The 16,603-nt window shown below is 43.3% G+C and overlaps 1 protein-coding gene across 32 annotated transcripts in view; it reads left to right on the forward strand.

Moving 5' to 3' along the window:
- The window catches only part of MYO9A (myosin IXA), a 281,572-nt gene that overhangs the window by 254,632 nt on the left and 10,337 nt on the right, over positions 1–16,603 (forward strand). For 26 of the 32 annotated variants that reach the window (XM_089310956.1, XM_089310963.1, XM_089310972.1 and 23 more), the window contains 3 exons: positions 6–137; positions 820–943; positions 2,124–2,177. In XM_089310956.1, the coding sequence (XP_089167082.1) occupies positions 6–137; positions 820–943; positions 2,124–2,177 (310 nt within the window). The remainder of the gene's footprint in view (positions 1–5; positions 138–819; positions 944–2,123; positions 2,178–16,603) is intronic. The other 6 variants (XM_051821772.3, XM_089310974.1, XM_089310959.1 and 3 more) reach the window with 1 other exon arrangement.

Raw genomic sequence — 16,603 nt, forward strand, 5'->3', positions numbered from 1 at the left:
CCTAGGATTGCTCTACAGGAGGACACAAATCGAATGTCTGCTAATGCTTTGGCCATTGTGTTTGCACCCTGCATTCTCCGCTGTCCCGACACCACAGATCCACTGCAAAGTGTGCAGGACATCAGTAAGACCACCACGTAAGGCCAGCCCACCATCTCTGCAGAGACTTTTTTACTGAGTTGGTGTAGCCACTTTATCCACATATCAAGCATAGAGATCGACTTCATCACTTTCAGTGATTGCTAGACATTGTTGCATATTCTTAGGCTGAAGATGAAAATGCTTAGATTGGGGTCAACTGAGCATCCTTACCTTTAAAAGATCTGATTTTCAAATCTGAGTTTTCTTTAAGGCTGCTTAGAGATTTCAAATAGATTTTTAAATTCTCTTTTACCAAATTGCATACGTGTGATATTTTCTTAAATTGATGCTCACTGTGGTCCTTGGGTCTGAATACTTCAGGATTCCTGTTTTTCACCTAGATCTTTCCTCTCAGGGCTCTGCTTTCCTTCCTAATGTTGACTGCAAAAAGAACTTTAAAAATAGACCAGTGCTCGGATCCCATCCCCAGAGAGCCTTACTTAATTGATCCTGCAATGTAGTGTGGCTGTGTGACTTATCACCACTCCTCAGTGGCTTCCCAGGTGCAGAGCTGTAGTTGAAAACCACCATTCTAACCTTTCCTCTGAACTCAGAGAGTGAGGTTTCCATTCATCCTCAGCTGTCTGCCACACTCAGCTGAACAGTACTGTGTGGGTGCTACACTCCGTGTGGTTTTCTTCTGTTCATAACAGTTCTCTCCCTTGCCTCCTGTTTCAGCTGTGTGGAACTGATTGTTGTGGAACAAATGAATAAATACAAGGCTCGTCTCAAAGACATCAGCAGCCTGGAATTTGCTGAGAATAAGGCAAAGACCAGGCTGTCACTGATTCGTAGATCCATGGTAAGGTAAAGAGGGGAAATCACAGGGGGAAGTGGGTCCCTTTCTGGGTTTAAGAGTGCATTTGTGATGTAAATAGGAATTCTCAGAATCTTTTTCATAAGGAACAAGTGAAAAACAACAACAACAAAAATCACCAAATCTCATGGTGCCACGTGCTTGATCTGTTAGCTCTGTTTAGGGATGTGTGCAGAATATGTGTGATGAAAGGTGCAGAATTTTTTAAATCAAGCATTTGGATACAATGTGAGTGGTTTAATAATCTGCCCCATTATCCTTTCCTGGACTTGTTTTTTATTTCCTTCCACCTGTCCCACCTTTAGTCAAGATGTTTAGTGTTGATCCTGCCAGGAGAGGAGAGAACTCAGTCATTTGCAACTGAATTTGAGCTAAATAATTTTATTCATAAGGAAATAGAATTCTGTGTATGAGTCTATCATCAAATAAAGGTTTTTATATATGATAGGCTGTTGAGATAAGCCTTACATAAACAGTCATTCCCTCCATTTTTGCTCACTTTTATGTAATGTCTTCTTTTGTAACCATGACCTATATACATCACTCCAGTCTCACTGGCTGATAATCAGTGGGGTAAGGGTAACTGCCTGGTGCCCTCTAGTGTAATTTCTGCTCACGTGCTACCCTTCTCCTTGGTTATCGAAGTAGACTGTTGCAGTGAAACCTGCTTCAGGCCCCAGGAGCTCGTAAAGAGAAGCGGCCTCTCCAGCCCTGGGCCCTTCTTCCCAGGAGCCCAGCCTGCTTCACAGCCCCTGCTGGGCTGGCGCTGAAATAGCTGCACCTCCTCCCTTGCTGTTGAAGCTGCCTAACACAGAATAAGGGCTTGCCAAAGGTAGGCTGGACATGGGAATGAGCACAGACGTTAAAGGCATCAAATAAAATGTATCACGTGATATTATCTATATGTTTACCCCCCAAAACTGAAAACAGAAACTTCATTTAAAAGCAAAACTTGTCTTTAGTGAGAATTTTTGGGGGCTCAGTTCTGAGAGGCCCTTTACTATAGAGCTACCTCTTAAAGCAGGTAGACCAGCTGTGCTGTGTTCTGATGCTACGGAAGATGGACATGTTCAGTCCATTGAAAGATGAAACCTTCTCTTTTAATGGGGCTGTGACGTGTGCACTCTAACCTTCTGCTTTCCTTTCCATGCCCTTCCTAACACAGAAACCTGTACTAATTGCAGTTAGATTTATGAGCATTACCCGCAGTTCAGTCTCGGTATGTATGAATATTGCAATGTGTCACAGCCACTCGGCATCATCGTCTCCCATTCATCCAGGAATTGTCTGCCCTGTCTGTCATTCATGCCTGTCCACCCTCCGTGTTCAGCCTCACTCCGGCTCACTTTTTGACCAGTCTTCTCTTAGTCTCTTTCTTTAGCTTCTTCATTTTCTTTCCTCTGTACAATGTCTGTTTAAAATATACTGTTTTTTTCCCTCTTTGTCAAAAAGGCCTCCTTTTGAATTTCTTCTTTGGTTAAGTCATTAAGAAGGTGAAAGTTGAAAGCATCAAGGTATCAAATTAGTTTCTGCTCTGTCAGCTATGTTGCCAGCAGTCTCCTCCACTTTTTTATTTGAAATACCGATTACCACTTGGAGCATCTCCCTTCATTAGTAATGCTTATTTGTCCATTCATTCGTGTCTACAGCCTGATGATGTCTTTTCAGATGTGGAAGTGTGGCTCTTATCTGCTTAGCATTTGTCAGACAGAGCAGCAAGTAGCAGTGATCACATGAATACACTTGGTTCTAGACTTAAATACCACAGGAGAGCTCATGCTGGGACTTCATTTGCTGGTGCCTGTCTTCAATTCCATTGGTTTAACAAAAAAAAGGAGTAGAGAGATAGAAAGCTAAGAACCCCATCTGCACAGAAACTGATTTCAGAGACTGTCCATCTATGTGGAGCCATTTCATTGTGGAACTTGACCTTGTTGGAATATAAATACAAAGTGATTTTACTTTTTGTCTAATAGTGACCTCTCAACTCCACCAGGTCAGACTTCTTGTTCCTACTGGTTATCAGCTGCCTTAACAGCATCTTGTCACTGTTTGCTGGTTTGGAAATGTTTCTCTTCATAGTCAAAATTCAGCCACAGGTTTGATGCAGCGCTCTTCTCACTTCTTGCCAGCAGACTAAACCTTATTAATCTGGACTGTACAACTTTGGGGGTGGTTGGATAGCTTCTGTGTGTCATGTGTCTGCCTTCCCTCTTGATCTTGTCTCCTCCTGGTGTTGATGCTAGAAGAGTGATGAGGCAACATCCCATGTGGCAGTGTTGGTCTCCCTGGTCGCCCAGCAGTGCTCTGTGGCAGGAAGCACCACACACCACAGAGCTGTGCTCGATCTGCTTGCCCTGCTGACATGAGCCTGCATTACCCTCCTCACTGAGCCCTGACTGGGGCGTTCACACTGTGTGGGAAGCTCTCAAGCCCACAGGGCAATTACATGTTTTCAGTATTCTAATATTTGTTTGAAAGCTTGAAGTTTTATCACTGACAGCAAATGTAATAATGTTTCACTTCAAATAATAGGTTCCCTTCACACAACTTCAAAGAAAATGTGTCCCACACTCCAGATTCGATTACTGTAGCAGCTTACCATTCCTGCAGTTCCACAAATACTCTTTCCCGAGAAAGCAGAGGTGCTTTGTGCGTGCTTCGGCTTTGTCACACCGGCACTAACAGCTGGTGAGGTCGGTGGTTAGACATCAGTGATTGATTTACACTTGATCAGCGATGTGGAGCAGAACGGACTTTTTAGCTGTAAGTGCATGATAGCGCAGATGAGCGTGACTGACTGGAGTTTGGTTCCATTGCCTTGACTGATGTAGTGTTACCAGCAGTTTTACCCACAATGACTTCTATATAATTAACGTAAATGGCAACAAGTAAAAAAGGCAAATAGTATCTTACTACCACTATGAAAATAGTTTTGATACTTCAGTTCCTTTGACATGGTCTTGGGGACACGACCACATCCCTCCACTTTGAGAACCACTGCATTACAGTCCATATGAACTGCTGTGTCAGCACATTGCACACAAGTGTTCGGTGAAGACCACTCCTGTTTATGTGCAAGATATAAACATATATATGTGCGCACACACTGGCCATATTGAATGGGCTTCTGCGCCTCATTATCTAGGCAGCCATGACTGCAGGCCCTTGGATGTGACTGTTGAACAAGCTTGGATACCTAATACAATTCCACACAAAATAAAATAACCTCTCTTCTCAAAAACTCTTGGGTTAAGGACCTCTCTACCAGGAGCAGACTCCTCAAGTTTAATCCTCTAGTTCACCGCCTTCTTGTTTTTATGACTTCTCACAAGTGACATGCTGTCTTGGGTATTTGGGGAGAAGTTTCTTCATGAGGATTCTGAGATGTGTGCTTTTGTTAGACAGTTCTGTGTAGTTGGCACACGGTTCCTCTGCCTTCCATAGTCAGCCCTTGGGACAGTGCCCGTTTATGTGTGTGCACGTTCTTTGGTTTTTCCTAAAGTACCATGACCTCCCTTCCTGAGAGTAATATGTGTCCTTCTCTACACAGTAACCGGCTTTGTTAAGGGTGGAACAGCCATTCTTTGGCCGCCTCCAGGAGCCTGTTTCTGAGCTGTTTCTTCAGCTGGCTTTGACTTGTAGTGTTGCATTTCTTTGTGCCCATCAGTCATGCCTTGCCATTCTTTCCTGACTCCTTTCTACGTGATGAGCTTTTGTGGGAACTTAAATCAGGTACTCATCTTGGGTCTTACGCATTGTGATGTGTGATGGTGCATCTTCTTACCTTCATTTTTACCTCCTTAAACCTTAGGAGGAAATGGGAGTTGTAGGCCCAACTAAGCATTCCTTCAAATAGGGTATGTTCATTTAGATCCTCCATGTTAAAGCATTTGACTTCCAGTATGTTTATTTACATCATGGGAAGCTTAATATGCACTGCTTTCTTTAGTTATTTGATTTGGATCCAAATCAGATAATTAAAGCTTTTCTGTCAGAATATCATTCCTAGAAAAAGTGGAGAGTAGAACAGTATATTAACGTCTACAAAGAATAGCCAAAGTGTTTACAAAGAATAGCCAAAGTGTCACTAGGTGACTAAATTTGAGAGTATTAGCATGTGGTGAAAGAGATGAATAAGATAGTTTGTGGGCCGGCGCTGCGGCCCACTAGGCTAATCCTCTACCTTGCGGCGCCGGCACACCGGGCTCTAGTCCCGGTCGGGGCGCCGGATTCTGTCCCGGTTGCCCCTCTTCCAGTCCAGCTCTCTGCTGTGGCCCGGGAGTGCAGTGGAGGATGGCCCAAGTACTTGGGCCCTGCACCCCATGGGAGACCAGAAGAAGTAGCTGGCTCCTGCCATAGGATCGGCGCGGTGTGCAGGCCGCAGCGCGCCGGCTGCGGCAGCCATTGGAGGGTGAACCAGCGGCAAAGGAAGACCTTTCTCTCTGTCTCTCTCTCTCTCACTGTCCACTCTGCCTGTTTAAAAAAAAAAAAAAAAAAAGAATTTCTAAGTAATCGCACCTACCCCAAGCATTTGCAGCGTAGTATTCTTTAATAGCAGCCATTCTAATGGATGTGTCCTTGCTTTTTAATTTGGCTTCTGTGCTGTGACTCTAATGTGTGTAATATATAAATATTGACCCTTGGTTATTCTCTTTTGTGAAGTCAGTTTGAAGCTCCAGCTCATTTTTTGGGTTGGGTTGTCTTCCTGTCTGAGAACTGCAAAAGTTCTTAGTGAATTCTGGATACAGGGCCTTTATTGGTTACTTGTGTTGTGAATGTCTTCTTACACATTCTGCGCTTTGCTTTTTACTTTGTTAAAAGTGTCTTGATGACTTTTAATGTAGGCTGATTTTTAAAGAGAAAGTTTTTCTTTTTAAGACTAATATTTTATGGGTCATGTTTAAGATTTTTTCTTCCAAGGTTATAAAGGTAATCTTTATTATCTTTGAAAGGCTTTATTGATTTGTCTTTCTGTTTAGAGATGGAGTCCCACTGAAGACAGTTTCTGTATGTGGTATAACAGAGATGGGGAGGTTTTACATTTGCACACAGTTGTCCAGCATCCTTCGTGTAAAAGGTTCCCTGTTAGTTGTGAGTCAGGAGCCTTTGCACGTGTGGCTCTGTTTCCTGGCGCTCAGCTTGCTTGTTAGCTCTCTTGCTGTGATCCCGTTAGTACCGCTTTCTGGGAGACACACCGCATCCTGCCTTTTCCATAGAGAGCTGGTTACTCTCTTTATAGTACCATATAAGTGATTAATCAGGCTCTTAAAAATTGTCTTGGCATTTTTATTGGGGTTACAGTAAGTGTATAGGTTACTTTTTGGAGAATTGACCTTTTTTAAAGATTTATTTATTTGAAAGGCAGAGTTACAGTGAGAGAGAGAGAGAGAGAGAGCGAGCTTCCATCCACTGGTCAAATTGCCACAATGGCTAGGGTTGGGCAAGGTTGATGCCAGGATCCTAGAGCTTCTTCTGGGTCTCCCGTGTGGGTGGCATCTTTCACTGCTTTCTCAGGCCATTACAGCAGGGAGCTGGATCAGAGTGGAGCATCTGAGACACAAACTGGCACCCATATTGGATGCTGACATTGTAGGCAGCAGCTTATCCCATTATGCCAAAATGCCGGCCCTGAGAATTGACATTTTTACAAGGTCAGTTTTTCCCATCCATGAACATGAGATATCTCTACATCCATGTGGAGCATGTTTTGAGTGTTCAGATTTCATACATCTTCAGTTTGAATTAATACTAGGTATTTCATATTTTTAAATGTAATTATGATTAGTACTTTAAGATTCTTGTTTTCTGTTGCTCATCTGGTTTTTTTTAAGGTTTTTATTTAATGCATATAAATTGTCATATGTATAGCTTTTAGGGATATGGTGTTTCTTCCACCCCCTCCCACCCACACTCCCATACCACCTGCCACTCCCTTTCCTGTTCCATTTTCTATTAAGATTCATTTTTTTATTTTTTTTTTATTTATTTTTTTGACAGGCAGAGTGGACAGTGAGAGAGAGAGACAGAGAGAAAGGTCTTCCTTTGCCGTTGGTTCACCCTCCAATGGCCGCCGCGGCCAGCGCGCTGCAGCCGGCGCACCACGCTGATCCAATGGCAGGAGCCAGGTACTTCTCCTGGTCTCCCATGGGGTGCAGGGCCCAAGCACTTGGGCCATCCTCCACTGCACTCCCTGGCCACAGCAGAGAGGTGGCCTGGAAGAGGGGCAACCGGGACAGAATCCGGCGCCCCGACCGGGACTAGAGCCCGGTGTGCCGGCGCCGCAAGGCAGAGCATTAGCCTAGTGAGCCGCGGCGCCGGCCAAGATTCATTTTCAATTGACTTTAAATACAGAAGACTTACTCTTTACTAAGGAGAGGTTTCAATTGTTTGCAGCCACATAGACACACAAATATAAAGTACAGTTTGAAGACAAATTTTACCATGAATTCTCATGGTACAGCTCATTAAGGACAGAGGTCCTACGTAGGGAGCAAGTGCACAGTGACTCCCGTTGTTGATTTAACAATTGACACTCTTATTTATGAAGTCAGTAATCACCCGAGGCTCTTGAAATGAGCTGCCAAGGCTATGGAAGCCTTTTGAGTTCACAAACTCTGTCGGGTTTTCACCTGGTTCATTCGGTGACCTGTCTGGGCTCATTTGTGCTGACAAGTTTTCTGTGAATTCCTTTGGATTTCCTACATGCCCATCATTCAGAAATCATGATAGTTTGACTTGTTTTTCTTTTATTTCTTTGATTATGGGAACTGGAGTGTTGAGTAGCAGTGGTGACTGTTGCTCCCCCTCTTCGTGGAGGAACGACACTAAACCCTGCATAGGTTTCCTATCCGAGTCACGGCACCATTATGTCGCTCCCCCTCTTCGTGGAGGAACGACACAGGACCCTGCGCTGTTCTTTCGTCTGCTCGGCCCTCCCCGGGGTTGCTGCTGGTTCTTCCCGGGTTGGCTACTGTCCCTTCCACCTCCGTGGAAGGGCGGTTCCCCCTGGCCGCATTCCCCACTTCCGCAGGGGAGCGGCACACCGCCGGCCGGCTCTCTCGGGGGCTGCACAGATGTTCCCCTTAGATGTTCCCCTTAGATGTTCCTGGTGCATGCCGTCTCTCTCCTCCTTTATAGTGCTCCTCTGCCAATCCTAACTCGGCTGCCCACACGCCGAGTACGCTGCTCTCCTCCAATCAGGAGCAAGTCCCACAGTTTATTGGCTGAACTGGAGGCAGCTGTGTAGAAGCTGTTTTCTTCTCTCCCAGCGCCATATTGTGGGAGAGCAGATGCATAGAATAAGTCTTAATTCCAGTAACTTAGTCTAGTCCGAGTTGCTCCCCACAGGTGACAGTGAGCATTCTTGGCATGTTCCCAACCTAAAGTGAAACCTTTCACCACCGAGTGTGGAAGTTTGCTGTGAGATTTTTGTGGATACCTTGTGAGGATAAGCACCTTCCCTCTGTTCCTGGCTTTCTAACAGCTATTACTGTGACGCAATGTTGACATTTGTGAAGTGCCTGTACTGAATGTTGAGGTATATGTGAGACTTTTTTATTGATATGACACTGAGTGAATTTATAACATTAAAGCATTAACTACTATAATGAATCCAACAGCTTAGGTATTTTTATGTCTTACATAGTTTGTAGTATACTGTTCGACTTTTACGCACCTGTGTTCATGATTAGACGCTTTCTCTGAAGTCCTCCTTTTTCAAGTATTGGCTGTGTTTGTTGTCACGGTTTTGCCAGCCTCTGAAGGCAAGTTGGGGGTTGTTCTTTGTTTAATTTGTAGAAGAATCTGGATGTTATTTTTGTTGACCAGTGGAATCTAGGCGCTGAGTTTTCTTTCTGGAAAGAGTTTGATTATTGCTTTAATAGTATTCACACTTATTTTATTCCTTCATTGATAGTATTGGATTTCTGTAGAAATTCCTCCACCTTTTCTAAAATTTCAGATTTCTTGTTCATAATAGTCTGTCTTCCTTTTCATGTCTACAGGATTTGTAGTAGTGTCTGCTTCTTCACCTTGCCCTTGGTCACTCATGACTACTGCCCTTTTTCTTCATCAGTCTCGGCAGAGTGTTGTAAGTTATTATTAGTCTTCCAAAAGCTACAGTTTGGCTTTCATCATTTTTCCTAATGTTTGTTTACTCTTTGTTTCCTTGGGTTTGTTTTATTGTTCTTTATCTAATGCTTAAATAAATACTGCTTTCATTTTTAACCTTTCCTCTTTTCTAATGTGTATGTATTTTACGGTATGACTTGAAGGTAGACAGAACTCACACAGGTTTTGATATTATTGTTTATTTCAAAACATTTTCTAATTCCCACTGTGCTGTCTTTGTTGACCATGGGTTTTTTAGAAGTTGTCTTTTTTTTTTTTTTTTTAAGTTTTGTTTTATTTATTTGAAACACAGAGTTACAGAGAGAGGTGGAGAGAGAGGAGAGAGAGAGAGAGATCTTCCATCTGCTGGTTCACTCTCCAAATGGCTGCAATGGCCGGAACTGAGCTGATCTGAAGTCAGGAGCCAGGAACTTCTTCTGTGTCTGTGGGTGCTGGGGCCAAGGACTTGGGTCATCTTCTGCTGCTTTCCCAGGCACACTAGCAGGGAGCTGGATCAGAAGTGGAGCAGCCAGGACTTGAACTGGCACCCCTATGGGATGCTGGCACTTCAGTCTGGGGCTATAACTCGCTGTGCCACAGTGCCAGCCCCAGAAGTTGACTTCTTAATTTATGAATATATGGGGATTTTTAAATTTTCCCTCTGTAATTGCACAGTCAGAACATTTGTTCTAAATCACTTTTGTGATCAGGTAAGTTATTTCAATCCTTGGGAATTTTTTATCTTGCTTATGTGCTATAAAATGAGTATTTGGGGGCAGCTATTTGACTTAGCAATGAAGGTGTTGATTGGGATACCTGTGTCTCATATTGGAGTGCCTCTGGCTCCTGACTTCAGCTTCCTACTGAGGCAGACCCTGGGCAACACTGGTGATGATGATTCAAGTAATTCTGTTACTGCCACCCATGTGGGAGACACGAATTGAGTTCCCATCTCCCAGCTTTGGCCAACTCAGTCCTAGCTATTGTGCATATCCAGGGAGTAAACTAGAAGTTGGTAACACTGGCTGACTCTCTCTCAAATAACTTTCAAAATTTATTAAAAAAAAAATACTGTTCTGTAGTTGTTAAGTACCAGTGTCTTGTCAGATCACTACCAAACGACCCAGTCATTCCATGCCTTGTACAGTTCTGTACCTAATTGTACATGTTCTCTTTGTGTTGATTATAGCTATGTTGATTTCTTTTTTGTCAGTATTTTAGTTTAAATCTTTGAAGACATGTAAAAAAAATTTCCCCCAGAAATTTTTTTTTATTTTTAATTTTTTTATTAGACAGGTAGAGTTATAGACAGTGAGAGAGAGAGACAGAGAGAAAGGTCTTCCTTCTGTTGGTTCACCCCCCAACTGGCTGCTACGGCCGGCGCTGCGCCCACCCGAAGCCAGGAGCCAGGCACTTCTTCCTGCTCTCCCATGCAGGTGCAGGTGGCCAAGCACTTGGGCCATCCTCCACTGCCTTCCCAGGCCACAGCAGAGAGCTGGACTGGAAGAGGAGCAACCGGGACTAGAACCCGGCGCCCATATGGGATGCCGGCACCGCAAGGTGGAGGATTAACCAAGTGAGCCATGGCGCCGGCCCCTCCCCCAGAAATTTTCTTTCTATTTATTTATTTATTTATTTATTTTGACAGGCAGAGTGGACAATGAGAGAGAGAGACAGAGAGAAAGGTCTTCCTTTTGCCATTGGTTCACCCTCCAATGGCCACTGCGGCCGACACACCACGCTGATCTGAAGGCAGGAGCCAGGTGCTTCTCCTGGTCTCCCATGCGGGTGCAGGGCCCAAGCACTTGGGCCATCCTCCACTGCACTCCCTGCCCACAGCAGAGAGCTGGGCTGGAAGAGGGGCAACCGGGACAGAATCTGGCACCCTGACTGGGACTAGAACTTGGTGTGCCGGCGCTGCAGGCGGAGGATTAGCCTAGCCTATTGAGCCGTGGCACTGGCCCAGAAATTTTTTTATTTAAGGAATACAAACTTTATACATTTCATAATTACAACTTTAGGAACATGGTGATTCTTCCCACCATACTCGCCCTCCCATCCACTCTGTGATCTCTCTTCCTCCTCTCTCTTCTATTCCCACTCTTACTTTTTACTAAGATCTATTTTCAGTTAACTTTATACTCATGATTAACTTTATGTTAAGTAGACTTCAGCAAACAGTGTGGGGGAAAAAAAGTTCCTTAACAGTGGAGACAAGGGTTGTTCAAAAGTCATTGCTTCTCAGAGTATCAATTTTATTTCCATAGATGGCCTTTTAGGTGCTCTATTAGCTATCACAGGTCAGGGAGAACATGTGGTATCCGTCCCTTTGGGAGTGGCTGATTTCAGTTAGCATGATGTTCTCAGGTTTCATCCATTTTGTTGCAAATGACCAGATTTCATTTTTTTGTTTTGTCTTGTTTTGTATTTTATTGCTGTGTAGTATTCCATGGTGTACATATCCCACAATGTTTTTACCCATTCTTCAGTTGATGGACATTTGGGTTGATTCCATATCTTAGCTATTGTGACTAGAGCTGCAATAAAAATTGAGGTGCATATAACTCTTTAATAAGCTGATTTCAGCCAGCGCTGCGGCTCAATAGGCTAATCCTCTGCCTGCGGCACCGGCACACCGGGTTCTAGTCCTGGTTGGAGCACTGGTTCTGTCCCAGTTGCTCCTCTTCCAGTCCAGCTCTCTGCTGTGGCCTGGGAGTGCAGTGGAGGATGGCCCAAGTGCTTGGGCCCTGCACTCCTGGGAGACCAGGAGGAAGCACCTGGCTCCTGGCTTTAGATCAGCGCGGTGCGCCGGCCGTAGCAGCCATTTGGGGGGTGAACCAACAGAAAAGGAAGACCTCTCTCTCTCTCTCTCTCTCTCTGTCCACTCTGCCTGTCAACAAAAAATAATAATAGGCTGATTTCATTTTCCTTGGGTAAATTCCCAGGCATGGAATTACTGGGTCGTTTGGTAGGTCTATATTCAGATTTATGAGGTGTTTCCATACTGTCCTCCATAGTGGTTTTACCAGTTTGGGTTCCCACCAACAGTAGACTAGGGTATGTTTTTCCCCACATCCTCACTGACATTTTTTGTTTGTTGATTTCTGTATGAAAGCCAATCTAATGGGGGTGAGGTGAAACCTCATTGTGGTTTTGATTTGCATTTCTCTGATGGCTAGTGATCCTGAACATTTTTTTCACATGTGTCTTGGCCATTTGGATTTCCTCTTTTCAAAAGTATCTTTTAAGTCCTTTGCCTGTTTGTTGATGGGGTTGTTTGTTTTGTTGTTGTTGAGTTTCTTGATCTTATTTGTATTCTGGTTATTAATCCTTGATCAGTTGCATGGTTTGCAAATAATTTCTTCCATTCTGTTGGTTGCCTCTTCACTTTGCTGACTGTTTCTCTTGCACTACAGAAGCTTCTCAATTCGGTGTGATCCCATTTGTCAGTTTGGGCTGTGATTGTCTATTCCTCTGGGGGCTTTTTCAAGAATTCTTTGCCCATGCCAATGTCTTGCAGGGTTTCCTCAATGTTCTGTAATAATTTAATGGTATCAGGTCATAGATTTAGGTTTTTATATTAATCCCTTCCTCAGGGAAATTGGTTTGTAGTTCTCTTTCTCTGTTCTTTTTCAGGGTTAGGAATTAAGGTGATGTTGACTTCCTAGAATTTGTGAGGATACCCTCCTTTTCAATTGTTTTGAATAGCTTAAGAAGAATTGGAGTTAGTTCTTCTTTAAATATCTGGTAGAATTCAGCAGTGAAGCCGTCTAGTCCTGGGCTTTTTTTTTGTTTGGAGGGTCTTTATTACTGATTCAATTTCCATTTTAGTTATTGGTCTGTTTAGGTTTTCTGTGTCTTCTTGGCTCAATTTAGGTATGTTGTACATGTCCAGGAATCTGTCCATTTCTTCTAGGTTTTCCAGTTAGTGCCACTACAGCTTCTGGTAGTAATTCCTGATTATTATTTTTTATTTTTGTGGTATCTCTTGTTACATTTCCTTTTTCATCTCTAATTTTATTGATTTGGGTCTTCTCTCTCCTTTTTTGGTTAGTTGGGCCAATGCTGTGTCCATTTTGTTTATTTTCTCAAAAAACCAGCTCTTCGTTTTGCTGATCTTTTGTAATTTTTTGTTGTTGTTTATTTCAATTTTGTTCATTTCTTCTCTTATTTTAATTATTTCTTTTTTCCTACTAGTTTTGGGTCTTGTCCGTTGTTGTTTTTCTAGGTCCTTGAGGTACATTGATAGCTCATTTATTTGTTGCTTTTATAATTCTTGATGTAGGCACCAACTGCTATAAACTTTCTTCTTAACACCATTTCTTTTGTATCCCATAAGTTTTCATATGTTGTATTGTCATCTTCATTTGTTTCTAGAAATGTTTTGACTTCTCTTTTCGTTTCTTCTGTGACCCACTCACTGTTCATTCATGAGCGTGTTGTTCAGTCTCATGTGTTTGCATATGCTCTAGATTCCTGCGTTGATTTCCAGCTTCATTCCATTGTGGTCAGAGAAGATACATGGTTTGATTTCGATTTTTTTTTTTTTTAATTTGCTAAGACTTGCTTTATGGCCTAGCATGTGGTCAATCCTAGAGAAAGTTCCCTGCACTGGTGAGAAGAATATGTGTTCTGCAACTGTAGAATATAAAGTTCTGTAGATAACTGTTAGGTCCATTTGGTCGGTAATGTTGATTAACTCTGTTGTTTCCTAGCTGATTTTCTGTCTGGTTCATCTGCCCATTGATGATGGGGTGTTGAAGTCCCTCAGTACTATTGTATTGGAGTCTATGTCTCCCTTTAGATCCGTTACCATTTCTTTTAAATAGCCAGGTGCCCTGTAATTAGGCATATACATTTATAATAGTTCCATCTTTTGAATTGATTACGTAGTGCCCTTCTTTGTCTCTTTTAGCCATCTTTGAATTAGTCTATTTTTTCTGATAATAGGGTGGCTACATGAGCTCTTTTTTTGTTTCTGTTAGCATGGAATATCTTTTCCAACCTTTCACTTTCAGTCTGTGTGCATCTTTGTTGGTGAGATGTATTTCTTGTAGGCAGCAAATAGATGGGTTTTGTTTTTTAATCCATTCAGCCAGTCTGTGTCCTTTTTTTAAAAAAAATTATTTATTTATTTGAGAGATAGAGTAACAGACAGTGAAAGGAAGAGACAGAGAGAAAGGTCTTCCTTCCACTGGTTCACTCCCCAGTTGGCCACAATGGCCGGAGCTGTACCAATCGAAAGCCAGGAGCCAGGAGCTTCCTCCGGGTCTCCCACGCGGGTACAAGGGCCCAAGGACTTGAGCCACCTTCCACTGCTCTCCCAGGCCATAGCAGAGAGATGGATCAGAAGTAAAGCAGCCGGGTCTTGAACCAGCACCCATATGAGATGCCGGCGCTTCAGGCCAGGGCATTAACCTGCTGTGCCACAGTGCCAGCCCTCAGTCTGTGTCTTTTAACTGAAGAGTTAGGCCATTTACATTCAAGGTGACTATTGATAAGTAATGACTTTGGCCTGCCATTTTCCCAAAAATATTCCTATTATTTACTTGGGATTTCCTTTATACTTTTACTGGGAGATTGTCTGCCTTCCCCTTCTTTAGCAGTGGTGACCATGTTTCTGTGTGCAGCACATCCATAAGCCTCTTTTGTAAGGCTGGACGGGTGATGACAAATTCTTTCAATTTCTGTTTGTTAGGAAAGGTCGTTATTTTACCTTCATTCATAAATAAGAGCTTTGCAGGGTACAGTATTCTGGGTTGACAGTATTTTTATATTAAGACTTGGAATATATCTTACCATTTTCTCCTAGCCTGTAGGGTTTCTGATGAGAAGTCAGCTGTGGGTCTAATTGGAGATCCTCTGAGAGTAATCTAGCGTTTCTCTTGTGCACATTTTAGAATGTTGTCTTTATGTCTTACTCTTGAGAGTTTGACTACAGTATGTCGTGGTGAAGATCTTTTCCTGTCATGTCTATTAGGAGTTCTGTGTACTTCCTGTACTTGGGTGTCCCTTTCTTTCTCCAAATTAGGGACGTTTTCTGTAATTATTTCAAAAAAAGGCCTTCTAATCCATTCTGTCTTTCCACACATTTAGGAACTCCTAAGAACTGTATGTTGGGTCGTTAGATTCCTTAGATCTCTGACACTGTTTTTTAGTTTCATAATTTCTTTTTCTTTTTTTGATCTGAATATAAAATTTCCATGATTTGTCTTCTAACTCAGATATTCTTTCTTCTGCTTCACCAACTCTGTTGTAAGCCTTTCCATTGCATTTTCTATTTCCAAGATTTCCTTTGATTTCTCTCTAAGATCTCAATTTCATGGGAGAAGTTTTCTTTCATGTCATGTACAGATTTCATTAGTCCATGGATTTGCTTCTGATGACTTCTGTGTAATCCTACTATGAATTTTTTTTTAAATTCCATTTCTGGCATCTTCAGTCTCTTCATCTTTACATTCTAGTGTTGAAGTGTTGTGTTCTTTGGGGGGCATCATGTTGTCTTCCTTATTCTTGTTTCTTGAGTTGCTGCATTTATTATCTGGCATTTGTGCAGATCCTCATTGGTTTCTTTTTTGTTTTGCTTTGTTTTTCCCCTGTGATGGCTTTATCTTTGGACTGTGCCTCCTTGGCTTAGTGGAGTGTATGATTTTTCAGCCAACGTCTAGAGGCTGGCATGTGTTGGGTGTGGCCAAGGATTTCTGTTCAGTGCTCCAGGGTGAGGGGGGTGTCCAAGGTGACACCCAGGTTGGGCGTGGTGAATCTCTTCTTCTTCTTCTTTTTTTTTTTTTAATCAGAGAGGGTTTGTTCTGTTTGTTGGTGTAGTCTCCCCCTCACCTCCTCTCCTCAACAGAGACCAGTGCCTGGGCACTAGCCCCAGTGGATATAATATTCATCTGCGCTGCCTCAAGTACCAAAGGATCGGTACCGTCCTTAGAGTAAGTACAGATCCCACAGCAGTGACCCGCACAGGGGATCAGGGAGCCCCAAGTGTGGAGCCTCCCATAGTGACTGCCTAAGATCCCAGTCATACCCTTGCACTCTCCCACACAGCCACAGTGTTTTCGCAGAAACCTCCCACAGTCAGCAGCACCCAGCCCCCTGTCAGTTCTCCCAGCCAGACTCAGGCTTCTCTGCTTAGCTGGGTGCTGGGTGTGTGGAAACTAGCTGGTGCATCCGTTACATATGTCTGCAGTGACCTCTGCCCTCTCTCAGCTTATTACAGGATGGTGGTGCAGGGTAGTCTGGGAAAGAAACATGCCCATTTTTTTCCTCCTCTAGTTTGGCAGGTACGCTGTGCTGCCTAGGGCTCCAAGCTGGACTCACGCTAGGCTTTTCCCACACCTTATTGCCAGTGGCCTAGGCTACTGCAGTCTGGTCTCACCACATTCTCCAGAGCTAATGCTGAGGCTCTCGGCTGCTGGGGTCCTGAGTTGTCTGTGTCTACACCCTCTGTAAACCATCTTCTCCTAGACTAGCAGTAAGCTCCCTCCTGTTCCACCATCTTGGATCTCCTTCTGAAGAGATTTTTTA

This window comes from Oryctolagus cuniculus, chromosome 12, assembly GCF_051225735.1.
Source record: "Oryctolagus cuniculus isolate XC-2025 breed Fujian yellow rabbit chromosome 12, ASM5122573v1, whole genome shotgun sequence".
NCBI classification, from domain to species: domain Eukaryota; kingdom Metazoa; phylum Chordata; class Mammalia; order Lagomorpha; family Leporidae; genus Oryctolagus; species Oryctolagus cuniculus.